Source organism: Onychomys torridus, chromosome 22 (assembly GCF_903995425.1).
Source record: "Onychomys torridus chromosome 22, mOncTor1.1, whole genome shotgun sequence".
In the NCBI taxonomy this organism is placed as follows: domain Eukaryota; kingdom Metazoa; phylum Chordata; class Mammalia; order Rodentia; family Cricetidae; genus Onychomys; species Onychomys torridus.
Genome location: NC_050464.1, coordinates 11,712,789 through 11,732,666, shown reverse-complemented (window position 1 = coordinate 11,732,666; position 19,878 = coordinate 11,712,789). Strand labels below are relative to the sequence as shown.

Below are 19,878 nucleotides of genomic sequence, written 5' to 3'. Positions count from 1 at the left end.
GTTTTGAGACAGGATCCTGTCTCCACCTCTCCAGCACTGGGATTACAGCATGAGCCATGAGGCCTGGCTTTAATGTGGGACCAAGGATCAAACTCAGGTCCTCAGGCTTACACAGAAAAACCTTGCCCACTGATCCATCTCCCCTTATGTAGTTTTCTAGTTCCCAGATATTTGTAAATTCTGAGGGTTAGTGGTTCATTTACAACCTTAGCTCAAACATAGTGACGCCCCCCCCCCCCCCAGATCTTTAGTACAATGAAAAATGAATGCAGATCCAACAGCCAGGGTGCTGGTGACTCAAGGGTTGGCCTGACCTGGTGAATAGCTTGTGGATGGTCACCGTGTCTGTACCCAGGCCTGGCTGGTGGAGCACAAACTGAGATCTGGCCCATGTCATTCCCCCATGTCAGCCTTCTACAATAACTCCTTGCTTTCCCACCAGGCCAATATCAAACCCCCAAATAGGGTCAGAGTCCTCGAGGTCAGGAGAATCAGAAAGGGGCTTTCTGAAACTCAGGTTAGGATGAGAACAGCAGACCTCAGAACAACTGGAAAGATTCAGGTCAGACTAAAGATAGAACCTCCTGGCTGCCAGAGTTATAGGGTGTGATGGGACACCCAGACCCATGCTTGCCTTTAAACGAGGCTCTCTGTCTGATGATGGGGAGTGTGGCAGAGTTCCTGGAGAGGGTCACACATTGTCTGTCATCTTCAGGGACCAGCCTGGCATCCTCCTCCGAAGATGCCTGCCAGCGCCTGAGCAGGGAGCCTTTGCGGACTGATTTCTCCCTCCAATGGTGCAATACATCATCTTTTTTAATTTAAAAAAGATGCCCGGTGGAAGCTTAAGAGACCATTAAGTGTTTGGGTCCCTAATTAACTTCAGAGCAGCCTGGAGCAGCAAGGGAGGGAGGGAGGGCCACAGGGAATGATCTGGGGGCCCCCAGCTTTGGTTGGGAAGGAAACCGCAGACCAGACTCCCTCCTCCCTGCATCTCCGGGCCAGAGCCCCAGGGGGAAGCTGGCTGCCTTGTGCATCTGGCTCCAGCTCCATGGTCCCCTCTGGAACTTTGGAGTGAATCAGGAGGCTGTTCATCTACAAACTGCCTGCTGAATTCTCCTGCTTAGTCTGTTTCCTGGCTGGCTTTCTCTCTCTGAGCCTCCCCCCACCCCCCCCACCCCCCCTCGCTCCCTCTTCCTCTCTTTCCCCACTTCTTCCCCCCTTTCTCTCTCTGTGCTGAGGTCATCACTGATGACTTTGGTATCCAATAGATGCTCAATAAATGTAGATTGTGGGAGGAAAACAGTTTATGCTTGTAGAGAACTTCTCTGAATAGGTAGGTGGGTCAAGACCCACGGCTTCTCCTACAAGGTCACTGGCATTGGACAGTCTAATCTCCCTGTCACTTTAACCCTCCTTGGTGACCTCTGAGCTCTCACAGGGAGGGGCATGGTGTGGACAAGGGTAATCTCTAGCCTCCATTTCTCAGGCCAGTTGGAGGACAAAGTCAGGGCCAGGCAAGGGCCAGGGCGTGCTAGGCCTGACCCTGTGGCCAATTCCCAGGGAGCCAGGCTGCTGATTCAGCCATTTTGCACTCCTGGCCATGCTGAGCTTGAACGGGTGTATGTGGGGGCGGGAGCGGGGGGAGTTGTTGGGAGTGCAGGTAGGATCCAGGCAGCCTTGGTGGGCAATGAGGAAACCCTGAGAACTGGAGAGGGGGGTCTCTGGGGCCTTTCCTATGGGAAGCCACAGCTGCACAATGTTCTTTCTACCCAGGCTGGTTTACAAGGCCTCTCTTCTGTCTCCTTAGATGAAGGAGGATCTAGAAAACCACCCATGAAGAAGGGAGAGAACAACCCTGTACAAAGTTCTAGAAACCTTAAATAACCAGGAGCATGCTTCCTTACCCTAGGAGGCAGAGCCAAGCTCATCTCTATTTGACCGATTAGGAAATGAAGTTCAGACAGGGTCAGTAACTTTCCCAAGGTCACCCAGCCAGAGCTTGGCCAAGCTAACTTTAGCACCCCAACCTGAGATGAGCAGCAAGGGAGCAGGCTGGCCCCCATCTGCTCTTGGCCAGGCCAGGACCATGCAGCTTCAGCCTCCCTGACCTGCTCATCATAGTCCCGTGGGCTCTGCGGCAGAGTGCTGGACAGTTCTGGCTGGAACCCTGCTGCAGCGGCGGGCAGGCGGGCGTTAGCAGTAAACATGATCTATTGGCAAAACATTGGGACTGTGAAAAGTGATCGATCGATAGCTTTCCACCCATCTCTCTGCATCCCGCCCTGGCCCTCAGCCTGCGCTGCCCCTGGGGGGTGCAGGATGGGAAGGGAAGTCCACTCCATCAGCAGAAGGAGCCTTGGCTTGGCTCCAGCTCTTCCAGCTCTATGATCGAGGACAGAGCCGTATTTTTAGACACATGTGATCAGTCCTACTCGCCCGCCATGATTATGCAAATCTGATCATAAGAAGTTTAAAAGCCGGGAACACCACGCTCTATTTCATCATCAGTGATGGGCTTCGGGGTTGGAATGGTAAGACAAATACAGCATGATCCATTGTCCCCCATGGTGCCCTGGGCTACAGAGGTTCTGTGTGAGCACCCACAGGTGTGTGTGTGTGTGTGTGTGTGTGTGTGTGTGTGTGTGTGTGTGTGTGTGTGTGTGTGTTCAAGAGTCATCCCCAGATGCGAGGTGCTGGTCCTCTCACTATATGAAGAAACCTTGCAGATACCCAAGGAATCTCAGGTGGGGAAACTGAGGCCTAAAGTTGGAAATGGAAGGCTTGGACAGCACAGGCTTGATTCCCTAGTCTTAGTTTCTCTGGCCCCTAAGAGAAGAGAAGTGCTGAGAAGCAGTGAGAGGGATGGAAACTGAGTCCAGCCAACCTATCCCCATCACCCTGGGCCTTCCCTCAACCTTGCCCCAACAGCCACCCACTATAGCATGGTGTATTGCCTGGCGCTGCCTACTCCCCTCTCTCCTGAGCACCCCACAGTCCCTGGAGAGTGATGGCTCCGATCACAGGACTGTGCACCCTTGCCTCCTCCCCTGCCTGCTGTGGCAATCTCCTTTCTGCTTGAAGGACTCCTACTCAGCCTCCAAGACCTCCCGTCTAATGCCCTGCCCACCAGCCCATTGTGTCTCCCAGATTCTCTTCTCTCCTGCCAGACTGTGTCCCTCTGTTTATGGCCCTTTGAGGGCCTTTACTGTTCTTAAATGCCATTGCCCACATCCCCCTGCTGTGGGGAGAGCATAGCATATAGAGCAGGGTGGGACCAGAGGTTGTCTTGCTACCCAGGCCTGTCAATCTTCAAGTCAGTTGCCTAATGAAAGTCTATTAGAAAAGCCACACTCTGTTCACTCCTAGGGTATCTTTGAATGCTTCTTTGGCCTGTGATAGATCTTCCCTCCCTCCCTCCCTCTCTCCCTCTCTCCCTCCTTCCCTCTCTCCCTCCCTCCTTCTGTGTGTGTTCATGTGAGTGCAAATGTATATGTGTGCATGCATGCACATGCATGTGTACTGCACATGGAGGTCAGAGGTCAACCACCTTAGGTACCATTCACTCTTCATTTTCATTTTCTTTTGAGACAAGGTCTCATTGGCCTGGAGCTCCCTGATTCAGCTAGGCTGTCTGGCCCCCAAACCCCAGGGATCCTACTGTCTCTGCCTCCCCAGCATTGTGGCTACAATACTTAGCTTCTTACATGAGTTAAGGGGATCCCAACCCAGATCTCTTCATGCTCACATGGTGAGTGTTACCAACTAAGCCATCTCCCCCTGTGACATTTCTTTAAATGGCTAACTGACTCCTTCAGGGACCTCTGCCATCTCCATCCTGGCCCTCAGCTCCCAGCACCGGCTTCAACACCTCCCCATCATGAGAAGCTTCCTACCTCTGATAGCTCAGTGGTTAGAGCTGTCAACTGGTCCCAGTGAGCTGAGCTAGCACCTGGGTTTGGTCCCTGCACTCTGTAGGTGGAGTCTATCCTCCAAACTAGGCCTTGGAGCTCCCTCTCAGGCCCATATCTGCACACCTCATCTACAAGCTAGGAAATGCCAGGGCTGTGGAGACTGAGTGTAGTTCAGCCAAATGGAAAGTGTTAGGGGATAGCACTGGACAAGTCAGCCACAGGTCCACTTGAGAACCCAGCTTCAGGGACAGGATGGGGGCACCTGTGCCAAAGGCTGCCATGATGTGAACATGACAAAAAGTCAGGAGTTGGTGGCCCAGAGGTCACCTGCGACAGAGACAGGAGATATTACTCTCTTAGATCCGGGGTGGAAATACCTGGAAAAAGATGAAGTCAAGAGATAGATGGAAACATGGGTCACCCTTTTGAGAAAGTTTGCTTTGAAGGGCAGGATGAGCTGAGTAAGGAAGGGGGCACACAGATTGAGTGCGTTGCTTATTTCAGTAGGAAATTACAGAAGGATTTGGTCCAACAGCCGTTGGCTCCACTTCTGACATTAGGTATCCACATGTGGGTGGAGGAACCCTGACACCATGTGGCCCATGGTCCAGGACATCTGTTTTAGATGGGGAGACCGAGCTGGTGCCAGGATGCAACTCCCTCATGCAGGGTCTTTGCGCTGCCTTCCACCCTGGAATCTGTGGACTGATGAGTGAATTGCTAAGCACAGGGTGGAATGATGAGGAGGGGTTGCAGGGTAAGGTGAGGACCAGGACAATGGATGAATTATGGAATGAGGGAATGAATGAATGGCAGAGCTTGGCAGGAGAGCTTGGGTTAGAGGTGGGACACCATCCTGGGCCATCAAAACCCATTGAGGCAATTTGGCCTGTTCCCTTGGTCACTACTCCCCATAGCGGCTCCATGGCCTTAGTACTCTGGACCCAGACCCATGGTATGTGCCCTGTCTTCCACCTAATTCTGTGCCCCTGGCTCTGGGTGTCATTGGGCCAACCCTCTCAACCTGTCCTTGACCTAGACAGGAAGAGGCATGGGCCACTTCACAGTGTGACCCAGAATGTTTTGGGAGATTTATTAAGGCAACCCCATGGAGTTAAAAGGGAGGTTTATTTTGGGGTAACTTACAACAAGTAAAGGGATAGGTTACAGGATCCAGGAGAGGTGAAGTGCAGTCTCTGGAGAACTCTGTTCCGTCTACCATCCAGCATCCAGGATCACCAGGAGCCAAGAGGGCCGGCACATCCGGATCTCAGTTCTTAAGGGCTCCTGTCTCAGCCCCGCCTCAGAGGCAGGTCATAGGTAGGCGTGACATTTACTGGAAGCCTCACTGAGGGTAGTACTTCCAGGTCAAAGCTGGAACAACTACCTACTACAAGGATGAGTCTTTCTTTTTGGGCCTCAGTTTCCCCGATCTGTAAAGCTAAGTGTGGAAGGAGAATTTGGGAGCCCACGAGGCTGAGGTTGTGGGGTTCCCTGTGAAGCAGAGGCTACGTGAGAGGTGGGTCTGTCTTTTCATGCTTGAGGAGCTGCTGGCCATGGTAGAGGAAACATCCTTGGATTCCTACACTGACCTGCACTGAAGATCTCTGCATTGTTGACAAGCCTAGGTGTGGGGTGGCAGAAGACTGGGGGTGGGGAGCAGGCAGATACAGAGGATTAGACCATGGCTGGAGTCAGGGGCCCTTGTATTCTGCATGCCCTCTGTCATACTGGAAGGCTCAGTGCAATAGGGGTGATGGAGAGCAAGGGCTGGTTTCCACACCGTGAGTCGTATCACAAATGACTAGACAGCCATGCAGGGGGTGACATGGTGACAAGGGAGTATGAAAGAGGTAAGAGGGGACAAAAGAGGACCTCAGGGTCCCCACATAGCCTGTCCCATGTGTCTAGGTGAGCATGCACATGCAAACCCATACCTAGGAGGATACAGAAATGCAAATGTCTGTACACACACCTGCAACTGGGTGCGTAGGAGGCTGGCACACTGCAGGAGACACCACGGCGCCTCTTTGGGCCTGTAATCCTGCTTAACTCGACTTTCAGTTATTTTGAGCAAGAGATTACAGCTGATTAAGATCTCTCACCAGGCGCCACCCCTCCTGGAGGCTGGGACAGAAAGGCTCTGCCCACCCGGGTCAGTGTCCTCAAGACCAACGCCACTGGCCTTTCTCTGGCTTGAACTCTCCTGCAGTTATCAGTACAGGCTTCAAGGCTTCGTGGATAAATTGTGCCACCATTATGCACTTGACGTTGGTGTCAAAACCCAGGATGAGGAGCCCAAAGGAATTCCCAGGCCCTCCTGGCCAAGGATCATACCACTCTGATGTCCTATGTCCCCTCTTCAGCTCCAGATCATAAGGTCCAAGGAGACCCGAGGCTGCTGAACTCCAAGGCAGTGCCTGAGTTCCTCTGGGCTTCCAATCTGTTCTGTTCATCTTTCTCCATTAGAAATGGATTCCCTCGGGAGCCAGGTCCCATTTATGAAGTTTACAAAGAGGAGAGAAATATATATATATATTCCTCCTCATTTTAGCCGCCTCAGTTCAGCCTAGTTGCTGCTGTCAATATTGGTGAAATACACTCAGCTGGCTGCTGGCCAGGCCACTGAACAGTGACCAAAGCTGCTGTAAATTCCTGTATTAACAAGCAAATACCCATTTCTCCATCCTGCAAGTGGGCAGAAGGGACCAGAGTATAAAGGACCCCAGTTCTCCCATGAGGTATCTTCCTATCACCCCACAGTTCTAGTCTCATTCACTCTGGGCTCTGGGGATTGGGGGAGGCATAGTCCTGGTCCCGGGGGGTATGCATGGCCGGGGGGGGGGGGTCATGGGTAGGTGAGGCTGCTTGTATGCATGGCAGAGGGAGGGAGGTGGGCCTGGCCTTGGGAAGTGGAGGATGCTGTTGTTAAGCCTGGAGAGGACTTTCTTTTAAATTAAAGAAGCTGTTTTACATTTATTTATTAATTGTGTGTATTGGGGGTGGAGTTCAGAGGACAACTTGCACCGTCTGGGTCCTGGGGATTGAACTCAGGTCATCAGCCTTGGCAGTAATGGCATTGACTTGCTGAGCGGTTGTTCTCTCTCAGTCCCAGGAGGACTTCTTGGCAAAGTGGGTTGTCACTCCTCTCCACGGCCGTGCGGGGACAGCTTCAAGTCCTGGGTGCTATCTACATAGATGGCCTCAGAGACCGGCCAGCTGATTCATCTGGAGAAACCGAGGCCTGGAGGGAGGTGGCTTGCTGGGCTATGCTGTGGGCGATTTCACTCTGAGCTCTGCCAGTTATAAGCCCTGGGGGTGCTGGGTCACTTTCCCTGCCTGCCTCCTTGAGGGCAGAAGAACTAACCCGCCTCCGGCTGGGGACATTGGCTGGGTGTCCGGCACCCCCTGCAGGCGGTTCTGAAGGTGCTGTGGCTGGCCCTTCTTGGGGAGAAGTGACATCCAAGCACTCCAGGTGGCAGGCGTAGTGCCAATAAGTCAATGAGATGGATGTCCTGCCCTTATCCAGCCTTACCACTCACTGCTGGATGAACTGAGTCCCTTCTGTAGGCTGCTACCCTGTGGATCCAAGGCTATGCTCACTGAACTGTATCACCCATCACAATACCTCTGAGCTGGCCCCCCAGGGGACATCATGTCCACCTTGCACATTAAGAAATGACCAAAGTGACGTCTGTTTTCCTTGGTGATCCCAGACTCTTGCAGGCCAGCCCCATAATCTAGGACAAGTATCAGGGTTTTTTTCGTTTTACAGCGGACACGGGTGGACGGCTCTGCCGAATTCCTCAGACAGGCACCCAGTGACCTTGGACATGAGCTTTTTCTGTGACTTATTCTCTTTTCTCTTGTCTTGCAGCAGAGAGTACTTCAGGCAGAGGAGCCAGGAGAAGCCGCCAGGACACACAGGCCCATGGGAAAGCAGGCCGTGGTCACCCCAGGACCGGGGAGGACAACGTGGGGTGGCGGGCAGTGAGGGAGCTGTTCTCCCTCCAACACTTGTGCCATGCAGCTTGGGACAGGACACCTCTGACAGTGCAGGCAGTGACCCAACCCACCCCTAAGTCCCCTTGGGGGGGGCCCACTGCCCAGCCCTCCACCCTGTCCCCACAGGCAGAGTGTCCCGAGATGGCTGGGCATGGGTGGGGTGCACCATGGGTGCTTGTGGCAGCTGCCACATTACTGCACGCAGGCGGGCTGGCCCAAGGTGACTGCTGGCTCATTGAGGGAGACAAGGGCTACGTGTGGCTGGCCATCTGCAGCCAGAACCAGCCACCCTATGAGACCATCCCCCAGCACATCAACAACACCATCGTGGACCTGCGGCTGAACGAGAACCGCATCCGCAGTGTGCAGTATGCCTCCCTGAGCCGCTTTGGGAACCTCACATACCTCAACCTCACCAAGAATGAGATTGGCTATATCGAGGATGGGGCCTTCTCCGGCCAGTTCAACCTCCAGGTGCTGCAACTGGGTTACAATCGGCTGCGCAACCTTACGGAGGGCATGCTGCGGGGCCTGAGCAAGCTTGAGTACCTGTACCTGCAAGCCAACCTCATCGAGGTGGTGATGGCCAGCGCCTTCTGGGAGTGTCCCAACATCATCAACATAGATCTCTCCATGAACCGTATCCAGCAGCTGGGCAGCGGCACCTTCGCAGGCCTGACCAAGCTCTCGGTGTGTGAAATTTACAGCAACCCTTTCTACTGTTCCTGTGAGCTGCTGGGCTTCCTGCGCTGGCTGGCCGCCTTCACCAATGCCACACAGACCCACGACCGGGTACAGTGTGAGTCACCTCCTGTCTATGCCGGCTACTTCCTGCTGGGCCAGGGCCGCCATGGCCACCAACGTAGCATCCTCAGCAAACTGCAGTCTGTGTGTACTGAGGACTCCTACACAGCTGAGGTGCTCGGTCCACCTCGCCCAGTGCCAGGCCGATCACAGCCAGGACATTCACCACCACCACCTCCACCGGAGCCCAGCGATATGCCCTGTCCTGATGACGAGTGCTTCTCTGGCGACGGCACTACGCCGCTGGTGGTCCTGACTACCCTGGCCACTCAGATGGAGGCTCGTCCCACCATGAAAGTCAAGCAGCTGACCCAAAACTCGGCCACCATCATGGTGCAGCTGCCGAGCCCATTCAACCGCATGTACACGCTGGAGCAATACAATAACAGCAAGTCGTTCACCGTGTCCAAGCTGACCCAGCCTCAGGAGGAAATCCGCCTCACCAACCTCTATGCCCTCACCAACTACACATACTGCGTGGTCTCCACCAGCTCTGGCACCCATCACAACCACACCTGTGTTACTATCTGCCTGCCCAAACCGCCCAGCCCACCTGGCCCCGTGCCCAGCCCTTCCACAGCCACTCACTACATCATGACCATCCTGGGCTGCCTGTTTGGCATGGTCATTGTGCTGGGGGCTGTCTACTACTGCCTACGCAAGCGGAGGCGGCAGGAGGAGAAGCATAAGAAGGCGGTGGCAGCAGCGGCTGGCAGCCTGAAAAAGACCATCATTGAGCTTAAGTACGGGCCTGAGATTGAGGCGCCTGGGCTGGCCCCGCTGACCCAGGGCCCGCTGCTGGGTCCCGAGGCTGTGACTCGAATACCCTACCTGCCAGCCACCACCAGTGATGTGGAGCAGTACAAGCTGGTGGAGAGTAGCGAGACCCCTAAAGCCACCAAGGGGAACTACATTGAAGTGCGCACAGGGGAGCCGCCAGAACGCAGAAGCTGTGAGCTGAGCCGGCCAGGCCAGGAAACCCAGCACTCAGTAGCGGAGATCTCCACCATTGCCAAGGAAGTGGACAAGGTCAACCAGATCATTAACAATTGTATCGATGCCCTCAAGTCTGAGTCCACTTCCTTCCAGGGCGCCAAACCGGGGGCCGCGTCTGCAGCTGAGCCGCAGCTGGTACTGCTGTCTGAGCCTCTGGCTAGCAAGCACAGCTTCCTGTCCCCTGTATACAAAGATGCCTTTGGCCACGGTGGCCTGCAGCGGCACCACAGCGTGGAGGCTGCGCCCGGGCCCCCCAGGGCCAGCACTTCATCCAGCAGTTCTGCACGTAGCCCTCGCTCCTTCCGGGCTGAGGCCACCGGCACACATAAGGCCCCAGCCACTGAGACCAAGTACATTGAAAAAAGTTCACCTGTGCCCGAGACCATCCTCACTGTGACACCCGCGGCCACCGTGCTGCGGGCTGAGGCCGACAAGGGTCGCCAGTATGGCGAGCATCGGCACTCGTACCCCGGCTCCCACTCTGCTGAGCCACCTGCTCCACCACCACCTCCACCCACTCATGAGGGGCTCGGTGGCCGCAAGGCATCCATCCTGGAGCCTCTGACCCGGCCACGACCCCGAGACCTCGTCTACTCACAGCTGTCCCCGCAGTACCATAACCTGAGCTATTCATCCAGCCCCGAGTACACCTGCAGGGCGTCCCCGAGCATCTGGGAGCGTCTCAGACTGAGCCGGCGGAGGCACAAGGATGACGCGGAGTTCATGGCGGCTGGCCACGCCCTGCGCAAGAAGGTCCAGTTTGCCAAAGATGAGGACCTGCATGATATCCTAGACTACTGGAAAGGCGTGTCCGCCCAGCACAAGTCCTGAATCTCCCGCCATCCCTCGGCAGGGCCCAAGGCAACCCGGCCCTGTCCTCTCCGAAACTCGTGATGCTCAGTGGACCAAAAAGGATAGACCATCCGCAGCAGCTGACCCTGACTGAGACTCAACACTAAGCCCAACATACATGCACAGGCTGGGCTCAGCGCCTGGCCTGCAGGGACAGCTGGAGGAGGCCGCAGGTGGCCGAGACAGTAGATATACTAACTTTCATGTAAACTGTACTGTGCCTGCTGCCTGGTGCAAGCAAGCAAGCCACACACACACACACACACACACACACACACACACACACTCACCACAAGCATGCACACATGCACAAACACACATATATACACACACGCATGCATACACCCACACACATGCGCGCGCGCGCGCACACACACACACACACACACACACACACACACACACACACGGGACTTCGGAAAACTGTGTCTTACGGGTGGGGGTGGGGGAGGGGGATTTTTTCCATTATCTTTCCTGTTTTGAGTCTTCTCTTCCTCTTCTCGCTTTCTTCTCTCTTTCCTCTTTCCTTTCTTCCTTTTTAAAAAAATATATATATAAAAGTGAAATTCTTTAAAAAAAAAAAAAAAAAAAGACCTAAATCACCTATCATGGGGAGGGGGCGTGACCAAGTGTGACCAGCTTCATGGCATGCCCTAAACATGATCTCCCAGTCTGTGGGGTGCAGAGGGGTGGAGCTGAGACAGATGGGCTTCCTGACTTTGGCAGTCTCCTGAGGCTGTGGGACCCCAGCAGGGAGATGGAGACTGTGCCTGGGGGGCAGGACAGGGTGGAAAGTGGGGTGCAGGCTGGGAAGCACTGTGAGGTCCCTCCCGCCCCAGTCCCATCTTCATTGTACACTGTAACTATTCTATTGTACAGAAAAAAAAATCTATATTTGCAAAGTTTGCTGTAAAATGAGAGAGAAAAAAGACTATGTCTACTAAAAAAAAATCTGCAAAGGAAAAAAATCCAAATACATGTCTTCTGTGGGTTTTTACTGGGTGTGGGATGGTAGTTCAGGGTCTCAACGAGGCATGTGATTGTGGATAGTGGCTTTGATGGGCTCAGAGCGAGCCCCGGGGAAAGATTAGTGGCTCACACTGGGCAGGGAAGTGCCCAGTGTTGGTGAGGGTGGGAAGCAGTGTGGGTGGGTTGGGAATAAGAGGCGGAGGAGGCTGAGCAGGGTTGTGGCTACATCAGGGCCCGTGTGCAGACCTGGTGGCTGAGGGTGGGGACAACCTGGAATAAACAGAGGTTCCTCTGAGCTGGTGGTGATGGTGGTGTTGATGTGAGGTCGAAGGGTGTGTTTTTAGGGGGAGTCCTTCCATACCCACATGGAGAGAGACTCTTCCCTGCCCTGCGACATGAAGCCAACATTCATCTTCCCACAGCCGGTCCTACCCTGCCAACCCTTCCATGTTTCTTGACCACACAGTGTCTCATGTGGCCTTCTCCGGGTGGGCCCATCCTCAAAGGATGAGCAGTGGATCTTTCTAAGTTCTTCAGTTTCTGGTGCTGGTAGGAGGAAGTCACACTCCAAGGCTAGCCTAAGTACTTCTTGTTATTGAGACTATAGTCAACCCTTGTCAAGGACCACCCATCTGCAACCCTCTAGCCCAATGCCAATTGCACCAGGGGCCCTGTGACCACTCCCACCCAATGCTAGTCTCTTCCAGAGAGGTTCAGTGCTGAATTCCTAACCAGAGTGCACTTGACAGGTACCCTACCAGTGAACCCTCTAAATGGGTCCCCCTCAAGGACTGCATGCCCTGTCCTTTCTTATCCAGCCTAACGGTCACCAAGCAGCTCAACCCCTTCCCAGCTCTGTACCTTCCTGAGTACCAAGAGAGGATCCATCTGTGGTCCAGAGATAGTGGTCACATCCAGAGGGGAATGTAGGATCCAGAGCTGTTGGTAGAGGCCCAGAGAAAGGCCTTCTCTCCCCAGGGACACATAGCCACTCAATGACCATTCTGGTTACAGGACAGAGGGAGGTGGCCAGGCCTGCTCAACATATTCCTTGTCACCAAGGAGGCAAAATAGCTATTTATAGGGGACCAGGACAGACGGAACAAAGGTGCCAGCCTCGCAGGCCAGGCAGCTGGCCAGACAGTGCATGTGCGAGAAGGGAGGGACAGAGAGCTGGTGCCAATGTGGGGTATAATGGGAGAATCACAGGTCTGGAGAGGGCAGGGCAGAGGCAAGAGGCAGGAGAGGCATGCAGGATGCTCAGCTCCAGAGTCCAGGCAGCAGCTCCTAGTCTCCCAGGGCCTCATGCAGCCAATGGAGTCAATTCTGCATCTGGTGTGAGATGGTGACAGAGACCCCCACACCATCACATCCTCACTAGAAAGAGTTTAGAGCATGGTCGATAAGGTGCCAGGGGAAGACCTACACATTAAAAATATTTTTATTTTTATGTGTATAAACGTTTAGCCTGCCTGTTTGTATGTGCACCATGTGCATGCCTGGTACCGGTGGAGGCCAGAAGAGGGCCTCCGATTCCCTGGAACTGGAGTTGTGGATGATTATGAGCCACTGTGTGGGTATTCAGAATCAAACCTGGGTCCTCTTGAAGAACAGCCAGTGCTCTGAATTGCTGAGCCATCTCTCCAGCTCTGACCCACACATTGATGAAGTGCCCACTGTGTGCAAAACTCTGTGCCCAGCTGAGCTTGGGAACATGTGGACTGGCAGCTATGTGCCATGGAAGAAAGTGGGTAGCTCAGAGGTGCACAGGGATGTATGGAGGACAACGGGAAAGTCAGGGGTGGAGGGGGGGGGGGACTTGGCTTGGAAAAGGAGAAAGAGGAGGGAGGGCAGGCCCCAGGTAAGTGGGGTCTGAGCTGAGTCTGGAGTAGGGATGTGGGGACTCTGCCCATGTCCCCTGCTTTGTGGTTTCCCAGGAGGAAAGGAAGTTCTGGAAGCTGGAATCAGGGGCTCTGTGACTGTTCCCGAACCAAGTCCCAGCCATCGCCTCCATCCAGTGTGGGGATGGCACCCCTTCCTCTCCTCCTGTAACCAGGACAGTCTCACCTGTTAGTCTCTGCCACAAAAGCAGCACACAGAGCAGCTGCAGGTGGCTGGTATGGACGAGAGGACTCTGGGGAACAAAGCCTACTCCACATGCCTGTTAGCTTCCACAACCCAGCCCCGTGGGGGTGACCCTGGGGTTACATCAGCCATAGGCATCTGTTCCGTATGGTGCAGAGAATGATCTGGGAGCCATACTTTTGTTTGAATGAGTGTATTTACTAAATATATAGGAATCTAAAGTGTGTGTGTGTGTGTGTGTGTGTGTGTGTGTGTGAGAGAGAGAGAGAGAGAGAGAGAGAGAGAGAGAGAGAGAGAGAGAGAGAGAGTCAAAAGTCAAATCAGGGACTTAAAACATTCAGCAAAAACCAACTGAGGACGTCCCATTGAGGCAGACAGCTGGGGCTTCCCACAGAGAGTAGAACATACCCTCAGATTGACACCAACCAGGGGCTTCCATGGACACAACACAAACAGCAGCAGATAAAGATCACCTCTTCCAATGGGGCCTCAGGACATCCTGCAGACACCGACTGGGGAAGTGGAGGCAGTTGGCTGGAGTCCAGGCTGAGCTTCTTTCCTGTTTCTGCCACGCTCACACCACAGGATGAACACTGTGGAGATGGTTCCAGCTGTTTTCGAGGGTGTGACATTTTCACTCCTGGGCTGTTTTGCTGTCCTCTCCTCCCTGACACAGAGTTACAGGGACCAGCCATCCCTAGACAAGGGCACATGGAGACAGCCATGCTTGGGTCTGAAGGGTAGGGCACAGCCCACATCTGAGTCAGCTTCTCAGTGAGCTCAAACAGCAGGTGACAATTCATCAATATAGTATACATTGCAGTGCCCTGTCGACCTAAGCAGGCCAACGCCGCAGAGAGGGACAGGTCACTTCCTAAAAGACAGGGTTGGGGGAGAACTGGGCATCAGATAGAGATCCCACCCCCAAGGGAAGAGTGCAAAAGCAGAAACCATCCATTAGTTCACTCATTCATTTATTCAGTGTGCAATGATAAGACCTTGTGCCCTGCTCTGGGAAACATCAACAAACGCTACTTCCATTCCTGAGGGTGCAGCAACCCTGGTTGTAGGAATAGAGTGTAGGGGACCACAGGGGAGGTGAACTTCATCAAAACAAGAAAGAGACAGGCCCAGAGGACCCTGGTGGGTCACAGCTGGCAGGATGGGGAATCACCTACGCCCTTGTTCTCTTCCCATCTCTCCCCCATCACCCTCTGAGTTCCTCAGTGGCTGTGTGGCATGACAGTAGCGGTCAGGGGACCCTGGCACCAATGTTCAATGTCAGAGAGGCAAAGCATGTAAAGAACGGTCCAGTCTGTGATGCCAATATGCCAGCCAGGATGGTGGCAGAGAAAGCCACCATCTCCTCTGGACAGGGACACTCTTCAAGGGAGATGCTCATGTGAGGCCTTGAAGGACAGACAGGAGCTGGCAGCGCCGAGGCGGGAGGTGGGGCCAGAGAAAGGGGACAGACCCCCCAGGGTACACCCAGCAGGGAGGCGGGTGGGAGGCAGGCTGTCACTGCAGTTAGAAACTGGGGCAGGGCGTCAGCTGGGCTGGGCAGCCTTCTTTGCAAGTGTGAAGAAATCCAAGTGAGCTGCGAACACCAGGGAGCCTGCGATGGTATTTTATAAAGCATAATAAGTTTTATTGATTCTTCTTATCTCAGAAGTAATCCTTTTATTACATAAGCCTGAGAACACAGCTGAACATAAAGAGAACTCACAGCGACGCTCCACCCAGCGATAACCATGGCAATTTGAGGTCTGCTCAGGACTAGGATCCTCCAACTGTCTCCCTTCTTAGGGGCTCTCTCTCTTCCCTGGCAGAGAGTGGGGTGCCATGTGCAAGGGCGGGGGGGATGGCAAGGAAGTAGCTGTGGGCAATGTGTACAGGAGGGCAGAGGGTTAGTGTCACGGGGTCTCCTGGAGAGGGTGGTTCTATTCAGCACCACAGACAGCTCCCCACCACTCAGAAGTCCTGGCAGATGCGAGGTTCTCTGGAACCCCTAACTCTGTCACGACTACTCTCTCAGCTTTTTTGCTTTACTCCCCAAAATTTGTGTGTGGTGTGTGCACACATGTGTGTGAATGTGTGTGCATGTGTGAGTGTGTGTGTATGTTTGAGGTTGCAGCTCAGAGGTCAACATCGAATGTCATCCTTGATCACTCTCCACTGCAATTTTTGAGACAGGGTCTCTCACTGAACCTGGAACACATCGATTTGCTTAGACTGGCTAGCCAGCAAGCCCCGGAGATCCTCCTCTCTCCACCTGCCCAGAGCCAGGACTGTAAGTGTGCCCCATCATGCCCAGTTTCTATGGGCAAGTACTTACACTGAGCTGGGACCCCAGCCTGATGATCATATAGTTTAGATTTGAAGTGTAGAGTTATAGAAAGTTGTGAAGTTTCATAGCATCACAAGCTGTTGCCATGGTGACCTCTTACCCACTCTATTACAGGATCAAAATCTAGAAACCAGCATACAGACTGCTGCAATGTATTTGTGATGCATCAAGGTTTATTTGGTTTATGTGCGGGTGTGTGTATGTGTGTGCACACACATACACTTACCCTGATACATGTAGTTACCACCACAATGGAGACACAGCATGAACACTGGGCTTTTCCTCACACAGATCACCTCCTCCATCATATCCCTGTTGCTAGTGGCAACCACAGACCTCTTCCTCACCCTTCCCTCAGAATGTCACATAACTATCATCCCATGCTGTGTGACTTTTGGGCTCCTCACAGCCACATGGTTTGTGGAGAGCCATCTGAGTTGCTGCATGGTGGTAGTTTTCTCTTTTCATTGGTGAGTAGTATTCCATTGTATAAGCAATTGAGCAGAGGTTGTTTAACCTCTCCTCTGTGGAAGAGCATTTGGGATGTTTACACTTCCAGCTATTACAAATAAAGCCACAATAAAAACCACACATTGGCTCTGTGCGACCACAAGTGTTTGTTTCTCAGGGATAAATGTTCATGAGAGCAACTGCTGGTCTATGTTCCCAGGCAGGGAACGCACCATGCTCAGCTTTCCTTCAACTGTTTGTTTTTGAAACAGGGTCTCATGTAGCCCAGGCTGGCCTCAAATTCATTTATGCAGCCTGGGATGGCCTTGAACTCCTGATCCCCCTGCCTCCACCTCTCCAGTGCTGGGATCACAGGCAAGCACCACCACATACAGTTGGTGCTGGGGATGGAACCCAGGGCTTTGTGCATGCTAGGCTAGCAGTCTGCCAACTGAGCCACGCCCCCCAGTCCTCCCTCGCCATTATCAACTAAGACACTTCCCTACAGCATGGCCACAGGCCAACCTGACCTAGACAGTCCCTCAACTGAGGCTCCCTTCTTGAAGGACTCTAGGCCAGCAGTTCTTAACCCTTTAGGGGTTGCATATCAGATGTTTACATTACAATTTGTAACAGTAGCAAAATTACAGTTATGAAGTTGCCATGAGAATTTTATGGTTGGGAGTCACCACAACATGAGGAACTCTGTTAAAGGGTCACAGCATTAGGAGGGTTGAGAACCACTGTTCTAGGCTGTGTTAAGTTGACAGTCACAGATAACACAGATAAGCATTGACTGTCACATAAGTTATCATTTTTATTTCAGTCAGCAAACATAATTCTTGAAGCTCACATGGTGGAGGCTAGCCCTTTGCATTTGTTCCTAACCCTACCCTACCCACATGCCCTTCCTGAAGTGATCAGCCTCCTCATTTTCTTTCTGTTTGGAATCTTTAGCAATTAGTTAAAGGTGCATTTGCTGGTGAGCAACTCTCTTAAAGAATAAGAAATGAGTTCTTGGTTTCCTGAAGGGCGACCAGACCTTCAGCTCCACTTCCTTCCCGACGGGGGATACTGGTGTGGCCCTTGCTGTCTGTTCAGGCAGGGCTCCCCTCTTGGCCTCCGTGGGCGTTCAGATGGGTTCACTCCTGCGTTGCATTGCCCTCCCCAGGCGCCTTCAGTGTTTCCGGCTTCGGTGTCAGGAGATGATGCTCCGCCCCACATTTTTGTTTTGTTTAAACTTGGAGCCTGCATACCCTGAACCTGTAGTTTAGGAAACGGGAATTTACAGTGTGTGTCTGTCCCTCTAGGCCCCTGCTCTTGCTTCTCCCCTTCTGTAGCCCTCCTGACGGGTATATTCCATCTTTTGTCACCACTGGGGGTGGGGGGTGTCTCAAGATCCGTTTGTCCTGCCGTCTGCTTATTTCTATGTCTTTTGGATTGTGTAATTTCCATAATCTTTTCGGTTTACTGGTTCATCTTTTTCTGAAAGTGTGTCCTTGTTGTGTGTGCGTGTGTATGTGTGTATGTGTGTATGCTAGTGTATGTGTGTGTATGCTAGTATGTGTATATATGTGTATGTGTGTGCATGCTAGTGTGTGTGTATGTGTGTGTATGCTAGTGTGTGTGTGTGTGTGTGTGTGTGTGTGTGTGTGTGTGTGTGTAGGGTAGAGGACAACTTGTGGGAGTTGGTTCTCTCCTTCCACCATGGGACTCTGGAATTCGAACCCAGGTCATCAGGCTTGGCAGCAATCACCTTTATCCACTGAGTCATCTCACTGGCTCTCCAGTGGACTTCTTTTGGCTATATTTTTTTTTCAGTCTTCTATTTCCCCTTAGATTTTTCTTTCAAATCTTCTATTCTTAGGTGAGTTTTTTTTTATTTCTTTGTTTTAAAAGTGTTTGACAGCCGGGCGGTGGCGGCGCACGCCTTTAATCCCAGCACTTGGGAGGCAGAGGCAGGCGGATCTCTGTGAGTTCGAGGCCAGCCTGGTCTACTGAGTGAGTTCAAGGCCAGCCTGGTCTACAAAGCAAGTTCCAGGGAAGATGAAAAGCTACACAGAGAAACCCTGTCTCGAAAAACAAAACAAAACAAAACAAAAAGGAAGAAAGAAAGGCTGGGCAGTGGTGGCGCACGCCTTTAATCCCAGCACTCGGGAGGCAGAGGCAGGAGGATCTCTGTGAGTTTGAGGCCAGCCTGGACCACAGAGTGAGTTCCAGAAAAGGCACAAAGCTACACAGAGGAACCCTGTCTCGAACAAATAAATTAAAAAAAAAAAAAAGTGTTTGACGGTTTGGTGTGTCAGAGTCCTTGCTGCACAGGTGTGAGGACCTGAGTTTGAAACCCACTTAAGAGGCTGGATAGGTCCACGCATGTGCCTGTAACCCTGGGGCTCTGAGGGATGTAGAGGGCGGGGGAGTGGTTTGCTGGGTGTGGTTGGCTGCCAGCTGAGCTCCAGGTCAGTGAGAGATCCTGTCTCAAGGAAACAAGAGTGATGGAACAGGACACTTGATGTCGTCTTCTAGCTTCCGTGTGTGTACAGCACACATGCACATTTGCCCATAATTGCTCACTCACTCACACACAAGTATCCAGAGCTGCTTGTTGAAGCGTGCTTTGCAATTACTTCTCTGAAACACTTGTCTCGTGATTTCAGTGTCTCAGTTCCCTAGCATTGCTGCGTGGAGGTCATTTTTCTCAGGCTGAGTCTGAATTCTCTGGTTCCTTAAAGGATGCCATGCTCATTGTGTGTGTATGATTCTTGACTGTTCCAAAGTTGGTCCATTTTTAAACATACCAAAAAAGTTGTCATAGGCACCACCCTAAATGACTGAGATCATGGAGAAATGGCCAAGGAAGGGGAAATGAATCGCACTCCACACCAAATAAAGCCTGGAGCAGCCCCTGAAGACTAACTAACCACATTGGGTGGTTGGCCTCTGAAAAGACTTACTGCTATTTAAATTATGGTGTGTGTGTGTGTGTGTGTGTGTGTGTGTGTGTGTGTGTGTGTGTGTGCGTGCACTGTCGAATAAATCACTGTGGTCCATTTTCAGTATGAGGTGCATGGAGAGAACATCAGAGAGGAAGAAGCCCCTGTCTTCCCCAGCTGACGGGGTGGATGGGAAGGGCTGCTTGTCTGGGTGCTTTTCAGTTTATCTCAGCATTACAAAGTAACTGCGTGTCAGAAAAGGAGGGACTCCTGGGCCCCAGGAGGGTGGGGAGTAGGGAAGGGGATTAGGCTACCTGAGTTTGGGAAATGGAACCTCCCTGAAGACTCAGCCAAGGAGGAGTTTAGGGGATGGGGAAGTGTGTCTAGGAATATAAAAACCACCGTTCTGTGCCAAATCAGCACGCCAGCCACTTCGGCCCTTTCTCTAGGCTGATGCCCAACTTTGCAAGGTCAAAATAGGTGCTTCGTTTTCTCTGTGCCGAGTCCCTGGTGCTCATGTTAT

General features: G+C 52.8%; 1 protein-coding gene across 10 annotated transcripts in view; it reads left to right on the top strand.

Annotated features, from left to right (window-relative positions):
* Elfn1 (extracellular leucine rich repeat and fibronectin type III domain containing 1) overlaps nt 1–10,863 on the top strand; it is a 64,220-nt gene extending 53,357 nt beyond the window's left edge. For 8 of the 10 annotated variants that reach the window (XM_036172610.1, XM_036172601.1, XM_036172604.1 and 5 more), the window contains one exon: nt 7,792–10,863. In XM_036172610.1, coding sequence (XP_036028503.1) covers nt 8,061–10,550 — 2,490 coding nt within the window. In that variant the 5' untranslated portion in view covers nt 7,792–8,060 and the 3' untranslated portion in view covers nt 10,551–10,863. The remainder of the gene's footprint in view (nt 1–7,791) is intronic. The other 2 variants (XM_036172602.1, XM_036172606.1) reach the window with 1 other exon arrangement.
* Nucleotides 10,864–19,878: the final 9,015 nt, after the last annotated feature.